This window comes from Filicampus tigris, chromosome 13 (assembly GCF_054856515.1).
Source record: "Filicampus tigris isolate MCC_2025a chromosome 13, RoL_Ftig_1.0, whole genome shotgun sequence".
NCBI classification, from domain to species: Eukaryota; Metazoa; Chordata; class Actinopteri; order Syngnathiformes; family Syngnathidae; genus Filicampus; species Filicampus tigris.
Window position 1 is genome coordinate 8,585,777 of NC_141229.1, and position 22,870 is coordinate 8,608,646.

Genomic DNA, 22,870 nt, shown 5'->3' on the forward strand with positions numbered 1-22,870 from the left:
TCAGTATTAATCAGAATACAGTGTTTATTCTAGTGGAGGCAGATACGTATTGCAAAGAAAATGTCTGACTTCATTTCCGCATTTCTAATACAGTATAAATGTTACTTTGTACATTTAAATGTTTTTGCAACCGGCCATCCATATTCTAGTCCTCATAAGTGTCGGTCGTCATGTGAGAGATGGAGGCAGTTGATTTGGGGCGGCGAGAGACAGGGTAAACCCTGGACCTTTTGCCAGCCTACTGACAACAATAAACTAACTGCTAGTTTACCAGAGTGCATTGACTGCAACAACCCCACGCCCCCCCCCCACCCCGAAAAAAAAAAAGGGAAAATTTTCAAGAGGTTAACTTTGACCTGTGTGAGCATTTGCGCAGCAACTCGCATGTCATCATTTCATTCATTTATTTCAATATATTAGTTCAGTGGTGAAAAAATAAATAAAATAAATACAGCTCATGTAAATCGCTGCTTGTTGACCATTATTTGGACCAGTTTTTGTTCTATCCGAAACCTATGGCTCCCCCCTGTGTTTGGAACTGGTCATTACAAAGATGGTTGATAAAAAGTCAACATACGGAAGATTAGGCATATATGTTCCAGTCAAGTAAAACCAACATTGATGCATGGTTAAAATATATATATATTCAAATAAGCTCTTTATTCATTCTATATCGTTGTACATCACTAAACAGTGATTGGAACACATGAACATGGATTTAACAGTAAAAATGTGCACTCTTCAAAAACATCGCGTTGCTAAGCAGATGGAGAGGGTGGGGGGAATAAAATAAGATGTATGTGCCAGATTGACTTTTTCACTTGCTATGGAGGTTTTATTCTGTACAGAAGGACAATTTGTACAAAATTTATCTAGATATATAACACTACATGAAACAAGGTAAAATCATATATACAATATTAAATGAATCATATAGTACAGGTCACATACAAAAGGACACTTAAGTTATGTTTTGGAAATAAAATGTTAAAATGAAAAGATCTGCAAAAAGACAAGCCACCAAATAAATTTTTATTCATCTCTCTTTATCGAAAGGACCTTTTTGTATGCACTAAAAATAACTCATAAAACCCATAAAAGATCATCTGTCCCAGCAAGCATGATTTTTTTTTTTTTTTTTTTTTTTTTTTTTTTAAAGAAACAAGAAATCAAGTTTGGTTGAATGGCATTCCTCCGGAGTAAAAGGTACATGTTTAACATGGTACTTCTGAATTTACAACTTTTTGCATTCAAGCAAATACAGTATTAATACAGTTAAACGAGCCAAGTCACAATGTCAGTTCACTGTTCAGCATCTGTGTGACACCGGCTGTTTTTTTTTTGGCCGGGACGGCCAAACTACTTCACCTCCAGGGACGAGACAACTAGAACATCAAATATGAAGAAATCAGAACACGCTTGACGCATTAGTCGAAACAACAGTACTGATTCTCTGATGGACCAAAGGTGGCAAAGCAAACATGCGAGCTCGACGAAGGGAATTTTTGGTATTTCTATTTTAGTATTAAGTGCATCTATACCTAGCTAGGTTAGTAGAGCTTTATTTTAATAATAAATTAGAAGCTTTTATCAGTCAATTACGGAGATTTTTAACTCTTTTGTCCAAGGTTATAGGGTTCTGAAGTCACATTCTGCAGTACCATTGTTTGAACTGAGTGGGCATGACTGCCGTCTGGTTTTCAAACTTTGCCTGTGAACAAAAGGAAGCAAGCATACATAACAGCTGAAGATGGCACATGGAAAAACAAAAAAACACCCCCCAAAAAAAACAACGGAAAGTGACAGATGTCCACAGGACAACATCATCTTTCCTCGCTGCCTACCTGGACAATGCAAGGCGACTGACAGGCCTGAGTTTGGTCGTTAAGTGTGCTACACTAAAAAGAGAAAAAAAAGAAGAAAAAAAAAAAGCCACTAATGACCAACCAAAGGCAAGTGCCCCTGTTTGAATCGGAGATTAATAACAAAAACACACAAGAGTCTTGGCACTGACAAGAAAGAAAGAACAAAGAAAAATAGACAGGAAAACATCGTCTTTGACCTTTCTTGCCTTCCATGCGTTGGAGAACCAAAATCCATTGAACTCTGCATTCCTGCAGCTCCACATCCCCAGAAAGATTATCGGAACTGTCGCCAAGTGTTTTTTTTTTCCGGGTTCCACACTAAAGAGTGAGTGGGCGACAGGTGGTGGAACTCAATGGGCTAAATGACACATGGACACACATGGACGTCCTCCTCCTCCAAATAAAACCAAAAGAACCTGAGAAAGCAGAAATCTGAGGAACGTGAATACGGGACTTCTGTACTGGTCGCAGGCCCAGTGTGCTGCACTCAAAGAGGCAGCCGGAATGGACGAGAACTAAGGACATGGGGTTAAAAAAAAAAAAAAAAAAAAAGGGATGGAAGGGTGAGGGGTGTCCATGGCCGTGGAGGGGCAGTTGGGTAGCTGGATCTAGAGTCCGTCGCGGGTGGTCAACATGTCATCAGCTCTGCGGTGGGTCTCCAAGGCTTTTGTGGTGTAGATGTCCTGAGGCAACTCAGATTTGCGCCGCACCATTGGCCGATCCTTCCACTGGCCGTGCTGCAACTGTCACAAGCAGACAGGTCTGATTGAATGAGTCTTCTTTTCCGCCCGCTGAACTACTTAGTCAAACTAGAAAACTGCAGCAGATGCAGTTCTTGAAAATCCATCACTGATTTAATAGTGAGGAAAATCTGTTAGAGCCCTGACAAAACATAAAAATACTTTGGAACCTCAATACACAAACTCTTCCCCCCAGCATTTGTGCCATAGTCTATCACCAACCTCTTAGGCAGTACTTATGGCATTAAGTAAATATTTGGATAAAAAACACTTCTAGGCCATAAATACGAGGGGCAGTCAAAAAGTAATGAGTCCAATTTCATTTAACCTGCTAGAAACTGATTTCTTTTTTCAGAAATATTCACGGTTTGTAGAATAAATACTTGTTTGAAGGTTTACTAAATATGACTACGCTTCGTTAAGCCCGTTCTTGTCAACCAATTTGGGAATGTCAATTGATGAATCCATCAGAAGCAGAAAGCCATGATTGCGGAAAATGGCAAGCCCAATAAAGACTGTTTGTTCTCAATCTTTTTTTGGGACTTTTCAAAATTTATATAGGAATTAACAAAATTGAACGTTGGCTCTTAATAAAAATTCGATTATAGCATTATTGTGACTAAAACAAGATTTCACACTAGGACAGTTGAATATGACGAACCCATTCTGTGAAACAGTTAAGCAAAAATGGAGACTAGGCATGAGATGTTGGCCCTAAGACGCTTTTTATTTGAATGTTGAATGGGACTTTTCCAAGGAGAGGGGCTCTTTTCATTTAACATTTCAAATGGGAGCGGGTAATGTTTAACTCAATTTTTGTACTTCAAAGAAACAATTGTTTAATAAAATATTTAAAATAAAGTTCTACTTCCAAATAAATCTGTTCAAATGCCATGATTTTAATTGTGTTGTTGAGTGGAAAAGCAGCTAAATGGATCCTACCCAATCCGATTCAATTCAAAATGAAGCTCGTTTGAAGACTTCAGCCAACTAGAGCTGCCCTATCTTTAGGCCTAGATAGACCAATCCGGCGTCGGGCCAACTGTCGTCATGTCGCGCAGGAAAAACACACCGCAACGACAGACAGTGACGCTGACCATTAAGTACAGTCTGTGCATGCGTGAGATGTAATACCCCTCCATACCATCGGCGGCAGTAGTCCCTATACCTCATGGTTAGAAAAAGCCAAACGGAAAGCTATTGTCGGGGGTGGAAAATAAACACGTAAATGCATCCCGCAAAATTTTTCACTCATGAACTCCCACGTGAAGCAAAGCCTCCCGTTCTTGACACTATCGTCCAATACTTGCATTGTAAGAAGATTAAGGCAGAATTCTCACTGCTTTCCATTGCTTACTGTTTATCCGCATTTGTAACTACCTGTTCTTGCCCCGTGCGTGGATTCGCTAGCTAACAGCCAATCAGAGTGACCAAATATCACGACTTAGGACGCCGGCTCAACACGCTGAAACGCCCCCACCAGACGCTTCCCAACGGGATCCGATGTTTTGACGGGTTTCGCTACACTAACCCGACGGCGCAATCCGAAGCCCGACTGGTCTATCTAGGCCTTTAGTCTTTGAGCAGGAACTGGTGAAGCCTGCCGAGATGAGGTGAAACATATTTAACTCCGCTGTGATCGATTCAATGCCCTGAGGGAACACTTGAATTGCAAAAGGCGACACCGCAAAAGGCTTAAATAAATGCTTAACGTCACCAACTATCATTAGGCCCCCTGCACTAGAAAAGGGAAAACTTAAAACACATGCCCACATTTGATGCATTTTTACATACGAAAGCCTTTGGGGAAAAAAATGAACTGTAATTTGTACAGAGCGCATGTTTTGTGGTGTGGGGAAAATAAAAAAAAAATGTCAAGAATTTAAAGAGGAACAGCTGAATGGAGACAGAGAGAAGGCAGGTTTACCTGAGTTGCGCCTTCCTCAACTGTCTTTTTTAACCTCTGAACATCTTCTATCAAAGGAACATCCGTCTCCATTGCTACTGGACTATTGAAGTCAGAGGGATCAACAAGTACAGAGAACTGAGTCCAAAAGAAGGGGGTGGGGGACAAAAAACAAAAAGGGGGAGGGGGGGTGGAGAAAAGATGTTGAATGGCATGCAGAGAAGAACGAATCAAGAGGTTCTGCACAAATTACAAGCTTCATTTTGATATTTAACCACAAGACCCTTACTTGGAATCGTGTCAGTTTGGGAAATTTACAACAACTTACCTCAAACAGAAACCTATGCTTTAAAACCATTTTGTCTAGATTCATACATCTTTTCTACTATGTTAGTCTTTTTCACACACTTGCAGCTGTGGTAACCAATGCATCTAGAGGAATATATGACTACTAAAACATTTGATTTCATGTCTTTAAATAGAAGTTGCTGCACTATTTTAAAAAAAATGATAGAAAATATAGGAATTAAAGGCAAACTTGTTTTTAATCCTCAAAGCGTGACATGAAAGAGGCCTTGCCAAGTCCCGTTTAAAGGACTTCATTTCTAAAACCTTGACAATTCTTACCCTTAATTTCGTCTAGTTTGCCCTTAAATAACCATAGAAAAAAAAGTGCTCATCTCTCTATCCTCAACCTGACTTTTATTATGAAAAGGAACACCATGTATTTCAGGCCTTTTCACACAGCACTTTGCGGCGCGACGCCGACAAGCCATCCATTGTGTATGTGTTGCGTGGGTGCGATGACGGAGAGCCGTCTCGCGTTAAAGCACTAAGCGCATGGCGAGCGTTTCCTGCGTCACGTCTCAACTGAGGTTCAACTCGAGCGGCGTCATGGTGTTGAAGGTGCACCCAATTGGTGAGCAGCAGCCAGTCTGATTTCCGATCTTGCCAAACTTTTACAGTTAAATGTCATGCATAAAATGGAGTAAGTCATAATAAATGCAGCATAGCGATCTTCTGGACAATAGTCATACATATTGCAGAGACGGCGAGTCTTGCATGAGGGCCCGTGGCAAAAGCCAAAAAAACCAAGCGCAGTGTGAAAAGGCCTTCCATTTTAAAGGAAATGAACTCAAATGGAAATTTTGGCCACGAGTGACAAGACAGGTTCCTCACCTGTGGATTGGACTTAGCGAGGTTCTCGATCTTGATCCAAGCTTCTTCGCGCTCCTTCGACTTGGCCTTCTCCCTGTTGCAAACATTTAAACGTTATGGTATCATCGGTTTACAACGCAAAGTAACTTGACAAAGGATGCTTAAAAAGAAAAGACGCCGCCAGTGACGCTTACTTGTTTTTCTCGGCTCGGAATTGCTGTGTGCAGTCATCAAAGAGCTTCTGATTCATCTCCATGAACAGCTTCAGAGCGTTGTAGATGAGGCCATGGATGGTCCTGCAGACACCCACAGGACAATTGATGACTTTTATATAATGGCTTCAGCAAGTCTGTCATCTGTATGTATGCAATGTTGCACACTAAAAATGTATTGGCTTATCTTATTTAGTTCCAACAATGTTTTGTATACAAAGCAGTTTCAAGCCTTAACTATTAGACCTAGCAGAGCCGTCATTTTGACGGATTGCGCTCTGACAATGACGTCGACTAAAATGATAATTACTCACCATTCGAGTGTCTAATACAGGTATTTTGTTTATCAAAATTGGCATGTAGTTCCCCACGATGTCATGCCTATTACAGCTCACGGCTTTTTTGCTACACGTGACACAGCTCTTCTTGGCCGGCGCAGGGGGACTTTTTAACCGGACTCGCTGTTTCCCAGCCGAGCAATTTATCCTCAGACTTGTCATTATTGCGAAACAGATGTAATGCCTCCCCTACGCTGTAAGATTGTTTTATCGATCATGGTGACCAGCAGCGTTTCTCAATGCAGCTGCTGGTTTCTATGGAAACGCCGTCCTAGCGCAACGTGGGTAAAATTAAGTAGAGCAGCAAACTGACGGGCGTGCTGCAGTTAAGAGTAATGACTTGTAACAATTTTTCCCGCCTTTTTCCATATCATATCAACTGCAATCTATTCATTTTTAAGGCTAAGCTTACAAAATATTTTTGAAATGATAAACTGTTTTGGGATCATAATTTATGGTGTATCTTCAGATGTAATATGTGCAACTTGCGATATTTTGGTATTCCTGGCGGGGCTCTGCCCCACCCCCTGCTAGCTGGGGCATTTCTGTAGTCGCAAGTAGTATTGTCACATCTGCGCTCACCATGTGACATTTGACCGAGCATTGTTTCATATGGGTGTTACGCGGGAGTACGGTTAGCGCAGGCAGAGTGAGAACACAGCACTAAAGTGTCAAAAGCGACGCCTCTCACTTGTTCCAGTGGGTCTTGGAGTTGCGGTACAGAGCGGGGAACATGATTGGGAGAATCTTGGCCGCGTTGTCGCTGATCAGACTCATGATGTACTCATTATTCCAGTAGTACAGCGCTCGTTCTGCCACCTAGAGAGCACACGCAGCATCTCAGCGGGGCGCTACAGTAATGATTGGACTACTCGGGATGAACTCGTTGTGTCCATTACCTGGAAATGTGGGCTGGACACGCATTTCGCAAGCTGCCGGAAGAGGGGCTCCTGCACCTTAACAAACTCGGACGGCTCAATGACGTCCAGAATCTCCTCGAGTTCGTTGAGGAACATCACCTCCTTGGGACTGTGAGTCTTTGGCCAGTACTTAAGGAGAGCCATGACCACCTGCGGCGAAGGGAAGGTCAGAGAATAAATGTTAAGAATCCGCGGTTTGAGCCAATGTGGAAACAATTCATTTATTCAACATACCGGCTCAGTTAGAGTGCTGTCCTTTTCCAAAAATTGCACCACACAGTAAGCCAACTGCAGAAGAGAAAAGTTAGATTTTAATATTTTAACACTGTAGGGCATTTGCTCTCATCTTTTTATTCAGTGCAGCATTCAACCAAGCACAACAAGCACTTTCACAACTTCAGAGTCCAACTAAGTATCAAGTGTTACATAATAGACAACAGAGACACACAGACACTTTACCTGTGGATGGTAGACACTGAGTGATTTCACTTTGTGTAGAGGTAATAAAACCTTCAACAGGAAAATCTTGTGCTCTTCTTTTAGAGGTAAGGCAAATCCATTGATAATGCTGAGAAACAAACAAAATAACTCATGAACATCTGCTGATTAGAATTATACAATTACATGTGTGATAATGGTTGCCTGTCTCTATGCGCCACGCCTCTTGCCCAAAGTTAGCTAGGATAAGCTCCAGCTAACCAGGGGCACTAATGTGGACAAGGGCCACAGAAAATAGATGGAGGGTTAGTATTGTGGTGAAGTATCACACTGAGAGGGCGAGCTAAATCTCCTGTATTGGAATTACATTAAGACTGTGCCGGTGTGCTTAATGTTGCGATAAAGTGAAAATAAAGAAGCAAACCTTCCAAGTATTTCCAGTAGTTCAGCAATACCATTGTGATGCTCCGTCTCATAGATAAACCTAAAAGAACAAAGGAATATTTTATAACTATTACAAAACTGTTAAACTCGTTACCTCACGTAGTGGCCGGGGGGCATTTATTTACTCGCAGGTGTTTATTTGGGGTAGGGTGTTTTTCCAATCCCTAATTTTTACAATTGTTACAATGATAAAATGTCAGCTTTTGTTCCATAAGGCTCCACAATGGATATACTAGAATTTAAATAGTTTCACTTTACAGGTGTCACGTCTGCTGTTGTACCTTGCCATATCGTGGTACCACCTGTTTTTCCATTTGAGGCACGATGTTTACTACGTTTAATTGGGAACAGCTATTAAAATGGAGGTCGCTATTAGAGGAAATAGAGTATCCATTTGCCAGCAAGGTAAACAAAAGTTACATCTGTAACTACGGTTCTATGAATCCCGAATGACCGCCAGGGGGCGGTGTGCGGTCAGAAGGGATGAAATAGAACTCTTAACTTGTTGCCCCAAAGTCAAAAATGTATGCAAGCTGCACCAACCTATAGAAAATGTTATTGATCTGTTTTCTGATGTAAGCTCTCAGGCCGAGGAACTTCCCGTAGATCCTGTGAAGAGTCGTTTTGAGGAAGTCTCGCTCTCTGGGATCTTCACTGTCAAATAGTTCTAGAAGCTTCAAATTGTGAGAAAAGACATACTACATTAAGCATCCCTAATCTCACAAGACCTGTAAAACTTTTTTTTTTGTCTTTTTTTTTTTTTTTTTTTTTTTTTTACTGATTGGAACTGAATGATTTTCCCATAGTGCTGCCAAGTCGTTTGTCTGCATTGACAAGCGCTTGCTAGGGGCAGATTCTACTTTTCTTACCTGCATAACAAATTTCTGGTCGATGTATTTCTTTGCTATGTTGGGCTGAAAGTCGGGCGATTCTAAAAACCTAAGGAAAAATTCATAGACGAGCTGCAATGGAAGCACAGAAGGGCAGAATTGAGAATAAAACATGGCATGTATGATGCTCTGTGCTGTTCATGAACCTTAACCACTTCTGGCTGTGTGGGTATAATTAAAATCAAAAGCTGTTCGAAAATAACTTATTTCTGTTGTTGTTAGTCTTATTCTGTGTTTCACACTACATACTGAATAGTGATGCATTCTTGCAGACAGAACAGATGAATGGTTACTCATGGTAATGGCCTGAGTAAACCGGTGATGTTTTCATCAATGAAGTAACGAGTAACAACCTGGAGGTGTGGCCACGCCGCTTCAAGTGTCGGCTCATCCTCCTCGGGATCAAATTCAGCTCCCGTGGGATTGGACGAAGGAGGCAGTGTTCTAAACATGTTCACGGCAAACTAGAGGCAGACAGAAAATATAGAGAACATACATTTACGATTATACAAGGGAGTAAGCTGTTCCGAAATATTACTGTATGGATTGTTATAATCGGGTGGCTGCTTGAACAAAGACAGACCAAACCGTCAACACAAAAGGGGATGCATATTGAGATGAAATTCAAAAGCTGATCAATAACTATATTTGGTAAGGATCGGGATAAAGCTTTAATCAGGTTTAACTAGTTGATTTTCGTTCAATTTCCTACTGATTTATGTGTAGATTTAAGGCCAAAATTAGTCGGATGGAAGAGGCGGCCAACAATGGCTGGATTTATACAGCATGCTATAACTGGCACAGTTGGGAAATGCGTCATGGCATCTTAAATAGACAAAAAAAAAATGCATGATTCAGATATTTTGAGAATGAGGTCAAGGCTCTTTCAAGTCTGGATTAAGAATTTGCTACATATTGAATATGTGCTAATGCCAGTCCAGCGTAAACACACACATGAAATACTCCAACAATGCAAGCTTGAAGTAATCAAAATACACCTATTGGTGACGTACATACACCCGCGTCTACACGAAAACAAACATTGTCAAACGCCTCCCATAAACTGAAACTACAGAAAAAGCATTGACTATTGAACATGGTGTACATATTCTAAATACTACAGATGTGTCCATCATAGCGATGTCACAATATCTGCAATTTTGTGGCATTAAAACCGCCACAATATCATTGTGGTGTCACGATATTAATAACAGAAAATCTGTTTAAAGCCCAAATAGTTTTCCATTTGTGCAGTTCCAGCGCCCTCTGGTGGTTAGTTCATTAGTGCAGTTTAATTTGATGCAATATTTTGCCATCTATAATGGATGAATAAGATGTTTTAAGACCCATGCTAATAGCCAGATAAAGTGGAACATAACACATTTGAGTTCCTCCACAAATTGACCTGATTCACAATGTGTGCGCGCATTAGCAAGTAAGTTTCTCAATATTAGGTGTTCGGTCATTGTAGGTCATCTATTTCTTTGTGAAAGCTGGTAAGTTAAAAAACAGAATATTTTTTACAATATGGTGAGCTTTTATACAGCATCGTGAGCTTTTAATATCGCCAACCTCCCCAAAATATCGTGATAATTATCACATTGTGACATTTTGATATCCCTAGTCCATCATTAAATAAGCAACACAACCACAGAAGGCGGCTGCTCATTAACAAATCAACTCCATGGCATTAGATCAGGCGGGTGGGCAGCAGGATACAATTGGCCCGTTGAAAGCCCAAGCAAATGCACTTAATCTATATCTTCTCATCTATCAGTCCAAAGTCGATTTTATTTTTAGGCTCCTGTAACTATGGGCTACAAGGGTTTGTCTGACAATAATGCATGTGTGTGGCACTGTGGCTTCTTCCATGTCAACTGACTCCCCTGTGGGCTGCTGTACCCGACCGGGCGATCATGGGACACTGCAGGTGACCCACTGAGACACTGTGAGCCTTGTTCGACAGTACTGCAAGGTAGATAAGCTTGTTGTGGCAGCGCTGTACCGTGCTCCGCGTCAGGCCGGCAAAGATGCATGGAGTGAAAACGGAAATTGAAAGAAAAGGTCATATATATATATATAACTGTGTGCTAATGGCAGTTTCTGTGTCAGAAATTTCTTATGACTGGCTATGGAAAAGATGTAATTAATAACGACGAACGACAGACAGCTGCTTATGCTCAAAATGTCAACTTCGGCACTTCCCTTGTGAGCAGGGAAATCCCTGTGTTAGAAAGTTCGGCTAACAGTCATAAGCTCTTCATTACAGCCACTCTGTCAAGAGACAAGAGTCTATTTTTTAACATCACTTATCAAATATACAGTAAAGGGTATTAAGTATTTGACCACCCTGAGATTTTGTAAGTTCTCCAACTTAGAAAAATGTATCCATAATCGCTGGCGTCAAGCCGCAACCTTGTATCTCCAATATAGTCACTTTACAGAAGACCTCAAAACGGCATTTTTGTTCAACCATTAACACTGCATCAAAGAGAGCAGTCCGTTTTTAACACTTTAGATTCAGGCATCAGTTTGGCACATTATAGCATTTTTAGGTCTTTTTCCCAATCATTTTTTTTAATGAATTAAAAAAAAAAAAAGACCTAATATCTATCTTAATATCAACTAACTTTGGACTCATCTGCTAGTGTCAGTTTAGCTTCCACGGGGAAAATTTTGTCAAACATAGATCGTAATTATCTCCCAAGTATTTTTGCTCGTTTTCAAGATTTTGGGGAAATGTGACCCATGATTAACGAGGTCGCGTTCAGAGATTAGCGTTACAAAATATGGACAATCCATATCAGTTGGAAGCTCTGTTTTTTTCAAAATATCCGTACAGGACATGCTGTATGTGTATGGTGAAGGTAACGGTCCGAATAGAAAAAAACACAACTCTGCTGTCTTGCGTTGAAATTATTCATTCATAGACTGGCTAATAATGCCACGCAAGTATGACTTGTATCACACTAGGGTCATCAAAAATACATTGTCAATCATTAGCTTGATTTTTTAGCAACAAAGTAAGGGAATGAACTTCAATAGTTATGGTGTGACAGTCTTTTTGTACTAATAGGCAAATTGTGGCTCGTAATTTTTTAATTATCTGGAACAATGCGGATGTAATGAGTTAGAGTATACCGTACTTGTCAACATGGTAATAAACCTGCCACAAATTTTACACAGCCATAATTAGCAGAGCCCAAGCACTCCGTAGGGATAATGTTATTTTAATGAGGTACATTAGGATTAATATCAGGGACGTACTTTTTTGATACCCGACTCCGAGTTTTTTTACTTGCTGATACAGAGTCCCAATCTGAATTAAGAAAAAAGTGTGCAACCAAATTAATGTTTTCACATTGTTAGTGTCTCCTTGTTGCTCCCAATACAATTGATGTTCTGCTGCAGCGTACAGGACAACACAGTGCACAGGCAGAAGTGCCTCTGTGTGTGTGTCCATTTGACAAGCTCTTTCTAACTTTGGAATATTTGTTGCTTTCAGTGACCAAATATTTCAAAAAAAGGACATTTTAGATATGTAATTTGAATACCTTGATATTTTTGTTCAAGATTATCATACCGTCAGAATCTAATATCGGCCCATGCATAGTTGGTGGAAATTGCAAACTGAGACTCTTAGAGCTTCTGGGTGCAAGTTTTGAATTAATTTAATACAATTGAAAATGCAAACTAAGATTTTCCTGATTAAAAAAAAAAAAAAAAAGAAAAAAAGTTTGTTAGTGAAAAATGGACCACCCGCCCGGATGATCCCTTTAAATTAATGTCACTAAAACTCAGCCAGTCAGGCGGCCCGGCCCCTATTCTCTGACCAAGTTTCACCCACATCCTCATCTTTGGACACAAACAGACCCTTCCCCACGCTGCCCAATCAGCTTCACTGACCATGTGAACCACCTCCGGGTAGATGGGCTCTGTGATGACATTCCTATTGTGGGTGATGTACTCCACCATCTCGCTCAGCGCCGCCCGCTTCACCTCCTTCCATTTCAGGTCGCTCAGCGGGTCCGACAGGAAGTCGAAGAGGACGCAGCACTGCCGCAGCTTCTGGATGAAGAGCTTCTCCTGCTCCGCGGGGGCCACGTCTGCGGGAATAGTCAGGCAGGAGAACAGGGTCAAACATCCAGCTACACCTGATAAATGAAGCAGTTGGGAAAATGGGACAAGGGGAGGCCATGTTTTAACGAGAAGGAGGGTGAACTCAAGGGGTGGATGGGGTAGGCGTAACTGTCAGGAATGAATACTGAACATAGCGACTCAGTGCGAGAGAGATGTAAGCTGGCAAATGAGTCATGAAACTCAAGTGTCGGAACTATTCGAAACCCAGGGGGCGGATAACGACAACGCAAAGAGGAGGCGAGTAGACATTAAGGAGATGTGAGGACGTGGGATTTGGGAAGTGGGTGAACGGTCACAGCCCAGATACTCGTAGCACACGAGAAAGAGAAAAATGGTGGTCACTATTATTGGTATGTGGTGGTTACAGCACTTCCTGTTTCGCCTCATTTCCATGGGTAAACAAATGAGCAGAGGAAATGACACAAGGGACAGTCGTTTATTGAACATGTCAACGAATGCAAGGCAGAGTATGCACGTAATTCCTGACTTTTTTCCAATTTCAATAAAAATTCAACAAGTGAAATACTGTCTGTTGTACTGCCACCTGTGTTATTTAAAAAAAAAAATTCCCCTTGTGCATTTAAAACAACCACATAGCTCAGCCATTCAGTCAGATAGCTTAATGCTAATGCTAAATAGCACTTATGTTTCTGTGCTTTAAACCTTTTACAATGATATGTTGTTCTATGTGGCCCGACTAGTGATTTCGCACAACGCCAGCTAGCTTTACTCGTTTAGAGGGAAAAGAGCACAGGTCGCATATTGGCATCAGGTGTCACCAAATGATATACTTTACAGATACAGTTGTGGACTAAAGTATTGAGAGTGAATGAATTAAAGTTGATTCCAATTAAAATAGCGTGTTTACACAACGATTCAATAAGGTGGTTGCGTGGAGGAAAGCAACTTCTTGCATGCCTCTTAGGGGAATAACGGAGCTTGTCAAATCATCAAGTTGCAAAAGCAGCGAGGAGAGCTCCTGATTTCCCGAGGTGTACAAACATGTCTCTGAGGGGTGAGATGAACACTTTAGACAAAGCATGAGTGAAAACTTTGGATTGCATCATGACAAGACAACAATGGGGCTATGGAGGCTACGCTACTGAACAAGAACATCTCAACCGAAAGAATAACACTACAAAGCCTAAGCAACCTTGTATAATTCTTATTCTTATTCTTATAAAGTCTACTCTATAGTAACGTACTTTGTAAAAGCATAAAGTAATGACAAACCGTATTAAAAAAAAAACGTTTTGCCCCACGTGGCATCAATTGAACCGCCGTTCTGACAGACAGGTGTCTAGACAGTAAAAATGTCGCAGAGGACCAAGAAAATATGACTGAGTACTAAGGCTGGTTATCGATTCAGATTACCAAAATCAATGTGATTTGATTCACAAGGGCCTGATTCAATTTACGATTCACTTTGATTTTTGATTCAGTTAAGGATTTCAAGCAGTACCAATTTTACTTTCATATGGAAATAGAGTTGTCAAAAGTATCAATACTTACACGCCGTGTCCGCAGCGTCCACCGCACGCATTGTGCAAGCAGCGCAGCCTACCCGGCAGACAGCCTTCAGCAGTCAGCAGAGTGCTTCTGCTATAGCCAGTCCGGCGGCTGCGGCGGCAGGTGGGACTGACCAGCCAGCCTCGTTCATGTTAATAGAAGTATTTTGCCTTTTTAAAGTACAGTATTTGTCTTTTTTTTTTATCCCTGCAGCGTCGAAAATGGTATTGAGTGTTTTACTGTGTATCGATATCGATGGAGTTTGAAATTCTAGTACCGTGCCAACCCTACATGAAGACAGTCTCAGAAGAAGCAATACCGCAAACAGTAGAAACGTCTTGCTTCAACTTCGAATTAAGAATTGAACCCAATGCAGTTACATTAATGTCTGAAAGGTGATTCTGTATCACTCCTGTAACAACAGCCCTATCTGACTGAGCAATAAACTTTCTGTGCAGTCCCAAAAATACTTATCAGCTTGTTGTGAAACAGACAGACTCAGCATTGTGATCACGACATTGACAGGAACCACAATGCGACTTCTATTAATGTAACCCAATGAGGGCTGTGGGGGAGGGCATTTGCAAACACACACGGACTAGTTTATCGGAGAGAAAATTGTTCAAAACAAAAGACAAATCATAAATCATCAGTCACATTGGAACCACTTTTGCTTGGACGTGGCTCAAATGAGAAATGTTTTATTGTCAATGTACAGAACCGGCAGATACCATTTATGTATTTATGTAAGGGGACAGAATGTTGCAGGTTTGCAGGCATAAGAGAGCTAGCAACATGTGTTTGCATCCAGGATTTGAGCAGCTTTGCAGTCCAAGGTTTGCAACACAAGTAGCATTAACACAACCACTCCGGCAAGGTAAAGGCTTTCTTGTAAGCATCAATGTCAGAAATACACACATGGTCACCACCCAAAAAGGTTTAGTGTAGGACTCTGTATACAACTCAGTTACGCCAAATGCTGTGATTAGTGGAAGCCCTGCACTCGTTTCTCTTAGTCGAGCCTGTCCGATCTTGAAGTCATTTTTTTTTTAATCTTCTTTAACTTTAAAGGCTCATCTTTCAAGTGTCGAGTACATGTTCCGAAGCAGTTTTGATGGCTTCATTAACTCATTAGCGAGCACGTCGTAACATGTTACGCAGAGCGCTTGCAAGTCAATTAGGGCTCGGATAACGACCAATCATAGCTCAGCTTGAGACAACAGGTGAGCCGTGATTGGTCGTTATCGGAGCCCGGAGGAGGGTTTGTGACAAAGTGACAAAATGTCCGCTCCCTGAGATGGCTAAAAACGGGTTAATTTTGCGGCTTAACTCATATTTTATATTAAATCATATTGCCTTGTTTTATCTAGCGGGCCTGCATAGAACATATTCTTGAAAAAATGTTTGGGTTGACTTCTATTTTACTACTTCTAACTATTTGGCTTGTTTCTCTTTTCGAAGAATGTCTCCATTTATTTATTTTTTTTAATACTCATTTTTTCCAAGTTTATGGTCTTATTTTTGACCTCTGATCAAAGTTGTGACAGAGGCACATTTGATTTTCCAGAAAACATTTCATACTCTGATGATCAATAAAATACACATTCCTAACCAACATGGACAGACCAGTGCTTGGGGACACCCAGGTTACAACTACTTTGTATTAAGGTATTTATAGCACATTCGCTGCCTTATAACTACACTTTTACGGCTGTCAGAGAATGTTTAAATGTTATCTAAATCTGTCTGTACAGTTAATGGTGGAAATAGTCCTGAAATGGATTTCTAGCATTCAATCTTGTAAAATAACAAAAATAACTAGCGAAGGCGAGCAGTGGAGTAATGTGAATGGTAGCCTCATTTAAATCAATTAGTCAGGGAGTTTTTTTTTTTAATCATAATTATTTATGTACCATTGTTTACGTCTGTGTTGTCACTGCCTGGTACAGGTGCATTACTTGAAATGAATATCTAAACGGACAAATCGGATAGAGGCAATACATTGAAATTGGGAACTTGGACCTGCAGAATAAACCCAGCCTAATTTGCAAGCAAAGAAAGTAGTAAAAGTGAGATGACACATTGGCTCTCTTAGGCTACGTTCACACTGCAGGCCTTCATGCTCAATTCAGATTTTTGGATGGAATCCATTTTTTTGGTGTGTAATCATTCACATTACATTTTAACTGCGACCTCACTCTGTTTGAACCTGATGCGTCCTCAAAGTGACCCGCAGAGGCAGAAGAAAAAACGTCACTCACAACACGTGTGTGTGTGTGTGAGAATAGGGTCCAGCATGTAGGGGCTCATGTTTATCATTTCATATCTACAGAGGAGCGATTCGGGAGGAGGTAGAAATATTTTGGAGAAATGGAAGGTCAATCTCCTTATTCCATGGAGACGACTGCTAAAGATGATGTCACGTCATTGCCACACGTAATAAATGAACCATCTGCATTGCTGGATTACTACGATCACCACAAATGCCCACATTATGCTTCGTGTTGCAAGTGAAATTGAATTAAGGTCAATATTAATCCTCAAAACAACTTTGCAGATACATGGACAATAGTCAATCTCCCTCCCAAGTACTCTCAAGTACGGAGTGCATATTGGGCTTTTGATGGCAGGTCAGATACATACGACTCATCTGTTCAGACTGAGATCGCTTTGCAAAAAATACGATGGGTACCTGATTTCGGGCCACATATGAAAGGAACCCAGGTCAGATTTGAAAAAACACATGGGCAAAAAAAAAATACGATTTGGGTGTATTTGCCTGCAGTCTGAACATAGCCTTTCATTCACAGGTGTGACGTTTTAGTGGAAATTTAAAGGGAGACACTGAAGGGCCACCTGTTCATTTGACGCAGAACACTAGGAAAAAAAAAAAAAAGCTGATTTACCTCGAACAAAACACGCGTAACTTTTTACAGTACAAATCACAAAAGAACATGTCGAAAACATTGCTTGTGTGCAAGGGTCATAATGATAGAGACAGACAATAGCAGCGGCTTGTGTGGCTCAATAGATTGTAATCAATAATTGCCCTGGGTTGCAGCTAAGGCCGTGCTGTTTGAGTACAGTGGTGCCTTTCAAAGTCGACCGAGTCCTTTGTACAAAGTGTGAGAGGGCAAGTCTGGCATTGCTGCGCCCAAAGAACAAGATATTCACAAAGAGGAACGGGATTGTCGGTGGGGTTTCACGATGGAATGGAGGGATTTAAAAAGAATCTCCATTTTAACTCTGTTTAACCATTAACCCGCATCAAACGCATCAAAAAGTCTAATGGAAAAGCAACCACTCGGAACCAAACAAGGCCGTCTCGGTGTGGAACCGGGCTAATGGAAAAGCGGCACATGAGCTATTTTGTGGAGGCCCTGCCACAACTATCATTGACCTCGTATATTCTTGATGTCATACAATGGGTTTCAATGATTATTAAATATGTGATGTCTTTATACTGTACTACTTAGGCCTTTAAGGAAATGTTAATTATGTGAAGTTACTTTTTTGCAAGCTGTGTTCTTTTTAACTGTGTAAAATCGGAGTATTGAACATTTCACATTTTCTGGGCTTTATATCCTGTTCAAGCCATTCCATATGGAAGGATTTAACCTGGAAAAAATGTTTGTTGCATGTGATTAATGTAAGTGTAAAAAAACTCATAATATTGAATATTAAATATTTTAAAAGGCAAGAATGTGTTGATTTCATCCTACTTACTTATTAAATTTTTACTGGCCCAGTTAGGCCAGCATCAGTGAACTTCAGGTGGCCTGACAGTCAAGTAGTGGCCCTGGGCCACTGCTAATATAGAACCTTCAAACATGCATGGAAACACATTTAAAGGTTCAACAATTTATCAATAAATGAGCAGGGTGATGGCTTGGATGGTCCGTCATATGTTGTCGGAAGAGTACGGGTAACATTGCAATCAATCCATCTATCTCGCGCCCTTTTCTCATCTAGAGTGGTAGTTGTGAGCAAGGAGCACACCACTTGAAGAGCACCTCGATTGAAAAGTTTCCAACATGTAAATGAAACTCTGTTTTTGAAACATAAATTGGAACTACATCTTGCAAATTTCTGAGTGACCACCAGGATGTTTTCAAGTCATATGAAAAACAGGGTGAAAATGATTATTAATTTTTTTTTTTTTTCATGGCAGGGTTAAAGTCATTTTTATTTTTTTTAAAGAAGTCACTAGAGGAGCCAGAAATGTCACTAAATTGACTACACTATTGTAAAGTAGCTCCTCTAGGTTCGCAGGCATGTTGTTAATCGGTCCCTATAATCGGTCCCTTCAGGTAGTGTCACAATCAAGAAAATTCACACAAATTCAAGCAATCCATTTCAATTATGCGCAAACTTGCAATTTCATCCAAGTGCAGCTACTTTTCCCCAACTTGGACCAATCATCCGAGCTTTCCATGGGTTCCACCAATCATAGCAGTCCCCTGTGCAAACCTTACACTATACTGCCAAATTCACTACCACTTGTTTTTGATGTGAAGCTGGCATTTGCGACTTCGTCTCATCTCACCCCCGAAAATGTTATATATATATATTTAAGCCAGTTCAAAACAGTTTTCTGAAAATCATTTTTTACCGCAAAATGCAAGTAACTGAGGCATGCTCACCCGTTGCCGTGACTATAGTGTATGCGAGGGCTTCTAATATGACTTCAAAAAACAAAGGTATCTGCCAGCCACTTCAAATGCTCCATTAACTAAGATTTACCAAATTATTATTGTCTTTATGATGTACTACAGGTATGTCCAGCTGATCCTCAAGGGCCGCTGTCCTGTGTGTTTTACATGTCTCCCTTGTCCGACACACCTGATTCAAATGATCAGCTCATCAGCAAGCTCTGAAGAAGCCTGATAACAATCTTGATCATTTGAATCGGGTGTGTTGGACGAGGGACGCATGTAAAGCATGCAGGGCAGCGGCCCTTGAGGACTGGGTTTGGACAACACTGATGTACTTGGGATGAATGATACAGAGATGGGTTGCTCAAGAGTGGGAATGTCATTGAGTGAAGCAGAGAAAAGAGAAAGAAAATATAGTTAAATGCTAATATTTAAAACACAAGTTAGCTCTTTAATTAAAAAACAAAAAAAACAGCAGTGGTTATTTTGCCGAGGCGGGCAACTCGCCACCTAGTGTTATTTTTCTGTGAATCGTCCGAGAACTACAAGTGCAAATTCTGCGCCAGGCGAAGTGTACCAGCCTGCGGCGTCGTGGGAAAAGCGGTCACTCCAAAGATGATGCTTTAGTCCAGTGCGTGACAGGTTCAAATATGCTCAGCACCTTTTTTTTTTTTTTTAAACTATTTTTACGATCCTTGCGGCCTGTCGGGCATTGTAGTTTTGTTTCACGTGTTTATTCAAGAATTGAACAATTTCAATGTAGCTCGCGAAACAAAAATAATTGGCAAAATGATTAGGCAACCACAAAAGTAAAATGTTATGGTTAGGGTAAGGATAAGTAGGGGGTTAATAATAAAACTAGGTCAAATTAATGTAAAATTTGATGTTGGAATTAAGAAAAGTTCATGAGTTGAAGAAATAAATAACAAAATAAAGGAAAGGTTATGATTTGAAAACAAGAATTACTGTAGTGGCATTGCCTTAACGGCCACAGTTGGAATTGGGAGCCAGTTAAAGTGGAAGCCAGTGAAACCGTAAGATGACAGCCTAGAAACTACACACATACACAAAATGAGCTTACTGTAATCACGGTAAAATAACCGATTCACGGCAGGCCCAGAATTCCTCGCTGCAGTGATTGATCTATCAGAGCTGTTTACGGCAAAATGATGCTAGCGGGAGAGTTGCAAGACACAGAAAAATAAATGCCCCCAAAAATATTAGTAATTCTGAATATTTAAATCACAAGTTAGCTCTTTGTTTAAAAAAAAAATGCTGGAAAATGCTGCCGCGCCATCAAGCCCTTTTGGGCCACAATGATCACAAAACAGCCTACAACATCTTGGAGGAACTGATTAATTTAAACAGTGCATGCAGCAGGGATGCCTTAATAAACACCAATTATCGATAAAATCGATATCACCCAGCCCATGTGAGTGGAGTGGTTCAAAGTACGCTAAATTCACGTCACTTCCTCCTCGATAAACAAATTAAAGTGAAAATGATTTTCTATCAGCTATTTCTCTGCCCCGGTATCTTGCCATAATTAACGGCAAATAAGTTGCACACTTGTTTTGTTGGCAAGTTTGGTGAGAAATGCCTTTGAAGTTGAGTGCCCTTGAAATTCTCTGAAGGGGAAAACACACATGTAAACGTTTGACTCCTCCTGAGAACTCAGAACTATAAACAGAAAGCCACCAAAAATTCTTTTGAAGTCACCAACATTTCAACTGGAGCCCCTCTTCGTTTTCTAACATCACTTCCGTTAGCGTCACTGATCGTCGCTGGGGGATGGGCAAACAGAGACGTGCTAGCTAGTTAGCTAGCATGTAAAATAGAGCGTTAACGTAACCGCGTCGCCGACAAAACGCAAACGGCAGACTGTTAACGACCCTGCGCTTGCCGTTGAGTGCACCAGGTCTGATTTTACGCAGCTAAACGCGCTAGTGCCAAGCTGCAAGTGCTGGAGGAAAACCGGAGCGGAGCGGAGCACAGCAACACACACACACACACACCTTTACCCCCTTAATTCCCCGCGACAATACAGGAAGAATAATTTGTCCGTACATACCTCTGAAGTGCATTAGGGCCACCGGCTGAAAAGGCCCGTTGGAATTAGGCGCATCCACGACCATTCTGTCTGCAGATTTATTGCATGTCAACATGTAAAACTCATCCAGGAAGGCGATCCACTCAGGGCGAGAGGCCAGCCTCCATTTTAGCACAAAGCAGATCAGAAAATGAAGCTCTCTGCCGCTGGAGGGAACTGGCTACTTTGTGACGTCACAAAAAATGGAGCGCGCCCATTGGCTGAGTTCGGATCTTTTCGACGCAATAGCGAAGAGGGCTCCCACAAGGTGAGAAGGCGATTGGTTGAGAGGGGTCAGAGGGGCGGGATATGTTCTGGATTTTTTTTCCTTTGCCTTGGCACCACCTCTCAGCTGCTTGTCTCTGGTGACGCTGCCTGGGACAGGCAGCCAGGCCCTTGCACACATCAAAGAGGAGAATCGATTTGTGCGTATTATTCCACACTTTGTCCCAATTTGGATGGATATCTGTATCATCTGGTGGAGGATTTGGAACTGAAAATTACTGTCTGTCAGCGTGTTCTAAGAGAGACTTTAAAAAAGCAAACACACTCTTGTTCCTTCTGTTATTTCTAGGGAAGTAACAAAAGTCAAAAGTCACAATATTATCACGATATGAACCTCATGATACGGTTATCACAATATTGTGGGGAGGTTGGTGGTATAAAAAAGATCACAATTCTGTATAAAAACTCACAATATTGTAAAAAATAGAAATACCCTCAAGATTTTGATTGAAAAAAAAACACAATACAATGGTACCTCCACTTACTTAAATTAATTGGTTCTGGAATAAATTTCTCGAGTAGAAATTTTGTAAGGTGAGACGTGTTTTCCATATAAATGCCCTAATATGTTCCAAGCCCCCCAATATTCAGACATACATTTTTCATAAAGCATAAAAATGCATCAAAACATGTAAAAGATACATGTTACAATTAGATTATTGCACAATAAATGAGAGTTGTGCATAATGTAAAAACAAAAAACAAAGAATAGAGTAAAGAATAAAAATGATGGCCGTTTACCTTTTAATTGCTGTCCTAAACGCATCTCTATTATCTCTTGCTTTGTTTGTATGGACAAAAAAAAAAAGATTTTCTCCTTTTTTTTCTTTTCCTCGTTTCTAATTCATGTAAAACTATCGGAACACCTCATGGCCCGAGGGGAGAATGACAAGGACGCTGCATAGACATATCTATCACATATCTACCCGTCTATCTGCACACATAGACACATACGGTAGAGGTCCCTCTTAACCAATGGGATGCCAGGAAGATGCTAGGCTAGCCAATGGGAGAGCAGCTATGAGTATGTTGATCCGGAGCTCCGAGTGGAAGCCCATGCTGTATTTTTACCTTTCGTTTCTTGAAATTTCTTTCGTAACAAGAGGCAATATTTTCCTGTTGAGGCGTTTCGTAACTTGAAAATTTCGTATGAAGAGACGTTCGTAAGTAGAGGTACCACTGTACTGTGTTTTGTACATAACTGCAGTGACAAAGAAATAGGCTTGCCAGTGACTTTATTGTCATGTGTTCCTATTGGCCCAGTGACACAAAGTATCATGT

General features: G+C 40.8%; 1 protein-coding gene across 2 annotated transcripts; it reads right to left on the reverse strand.

Annotated features, from left to right (window-relative positions):
* Window positions 1-624: 624 nt before the first annotated feature.
* On the reverse strand, window positions 625-21,471 carry ppp2r5ca (protein phosphatase 2, regulatory subunit B', gamma a). Of its 2 annotated transcripts, XM_086049653.1 has the most exons (14): window positions 21,287-21,471; window positions 12,818-13,017; window positions 9,265-9,375; window positions 8,891-8,983; window positions 8,565-8,695; window positions 8,002-8,061; window positions 7,599-7,707; window positions 7,374-7,427; window positions 7,119-7,289; window positions 6,911-7,038; window positions 5,864-5,965; window positions 5,691-5,763; window positions 4,533-4,649; window positions 625-2,608 (listed from the first exon to the last, which is right to left on the reverse strand). In XM_086049653.1, the coding sequence occupies exons 1-14, from the start codon at window positions 21,378-21,380 to the stop codon at window positions 2,474-2,476; spliced, it is 1,578 nt and encodes a 525-aa protein (XP_085905779.1). In that variant the 5' UTR covers window positions 21,381-21,471; the 3' UTR covers window positions 625-2,473. The 2 variants fall into 2 exon arrangements, with proteins under 2 accessions (XP_085905779.1, XP_085905780.1); XM_086049654.1 differs by lacking the exon at window positions 4,533-4,649.
* Window positions 21,472-22,870: the final 1,399 nt, after the last annotated feature.

Bases quoted from the DNA above. Each gene is read 5' to 3' on its own strand.
- ppp2r5ca (XM_086049653.1), bottom strand. From the start codon at position 21,380: ATGTTGACATGCAATAAATCTGCAGACAGAATGGTCGTGGATGCGCCT. The intron at 8,696-8,890 runs GTAAGAAAAGTA...CACAATTTGAAG, and splicing joins ACCAGAAATTTGTTATGCAG to CTTCTAGAACTATTTGACAG. The intron at 4,650-5,690 runs GTGAGGAACCTG...TTTTGGACTCAG, and splicing joins TCGCTAAGTCCAATCCACAG to TTCTCTGTACTTGTTGATCC.